This window comes from Orycteropus afer, unplaced genomic scaffold (genome assembly GCF_000298275.1).
Source record: "Orycteropus afer afer isolate SDZICR_OR568_19922 unplaced genomic scaffold, OryAfe1.0 scaffold00732, whole genome shotgun sequence".
Lineage (NCBI taxonomy): Eukaryota > Metazoa > Chordata > Mammalia > Tubulidentata > Orycteropodidae > Orycteropus > Orycteropus afer.
The window spans coordinates 395,671-396,707 of NW_006922319.1; the positions used below are offsets into that span (position 1 = coordinate 395,671).

The window sequence follows — 1,037 nt, forward strand, 5'->3', positions numbered from 1 at the left end:
AGCGACCCCTCCTTGGGTTTCCGAGGCAGTATCACTACGGAAGTAGGATTGCCCAACCTTCCTTCCGAGGAGTGGCTGGTGGGTTTGAGCCGCCAGCCGTCTGGTTAGCAGGCAAGTGTCTTAGCCACTATGCTACCAGAGCTCCCTTAAGAGGCATGCACTTCCTAAAATACAGTAAACAATTAAAGTGAATAATTAAAGAATATTATTTGAAGGGGCTAAATCTGCAGCCTTCCCCAGCCCTGCCCAAATAGAAAGCTGGGCTCTGCCAATAGTTCCTGGCTCCGGGCTTGGCCTAACTCTCGCTGCCTCTCTGTGTGTCTTGCCCCACAGGGCATGGTAGAGAAGTGGCTTCAGCAGGTGGAGCAGATTATGCTTGCAAGTATGAGAGAGGTCATTGGACTTGGGATTGAAGCATATGTCAAGGTAAGCAAGAATAAGGGTCCACGTCCCAGCATGCTGCTGCAGTGATGGGAATTTGGGCAGAAGGTTAAACATACCAATTTTAATGGTCTCTCTGCCATCTGCCTCAACCCATTCATTCCTGCTGGGTGACACCTGGCACCCTATACCTCTGTTTCCTTTCCCTGTTAATCGTAGGGATGAACATATTTCTGGTAAGTTTGCAATGGGAAACAGCTGATAACGTGATTGTTAGCCATGACCTGCTGGTTGCTATGGGTCAGTCCTTTCTGTGGGTTGTAACTGATGGCACGAGGTTTGATTAGAGCCCCTTCCAGTTAAGTAGGTCCTCTCAAAAAACAAAACAAACCCAGTGCCATCGATTCAGTTCTGACTCATGGTGACCCTTTAAAGCAGAGAAGAAATCATGTTGAGTTTCCAAGGTTTATAAATCTTTATAGAAGCAGATTGCTTTAGCTTTCTCCTGTGGAGCAGCCGGTAGATTTGAACCTCCAACGTTCTGGTTAGCACATGCTTTTACCACATGCTTTAACCACTATGCTACCAGAGCTCCAAAGCATGAGCCCCTAGTAGTACAAATCATTAACATACTCAGCTGCTACAAACAGCTTGGA

The 1,037-nt window shown here is 47.1% G+C and overlaps 1 protein-coding gene across 1 annotated transcript in view; it reads left to right on the forward strand.

Annotated features, from left to right (window-relative positions):
• Positions 1 to 1,037, forward strand: part of DNAH3 (dynein axonemal heavy chain 3) — a 308,795-nt gene that overhangs the window by 152,115 nt on the left and 155,643 nt on the right. Inside the window, exon 26 of the mRNA XM_042783203.1 lies at positions 334 to 426. Within this exon, the coding sequence (XP_042639137.1) occupies positions 334 to 426 (93 nt within the window). The remainder of the gene's footprint in view (positions 1 to 333; positions 427 to 1,037) is intronic.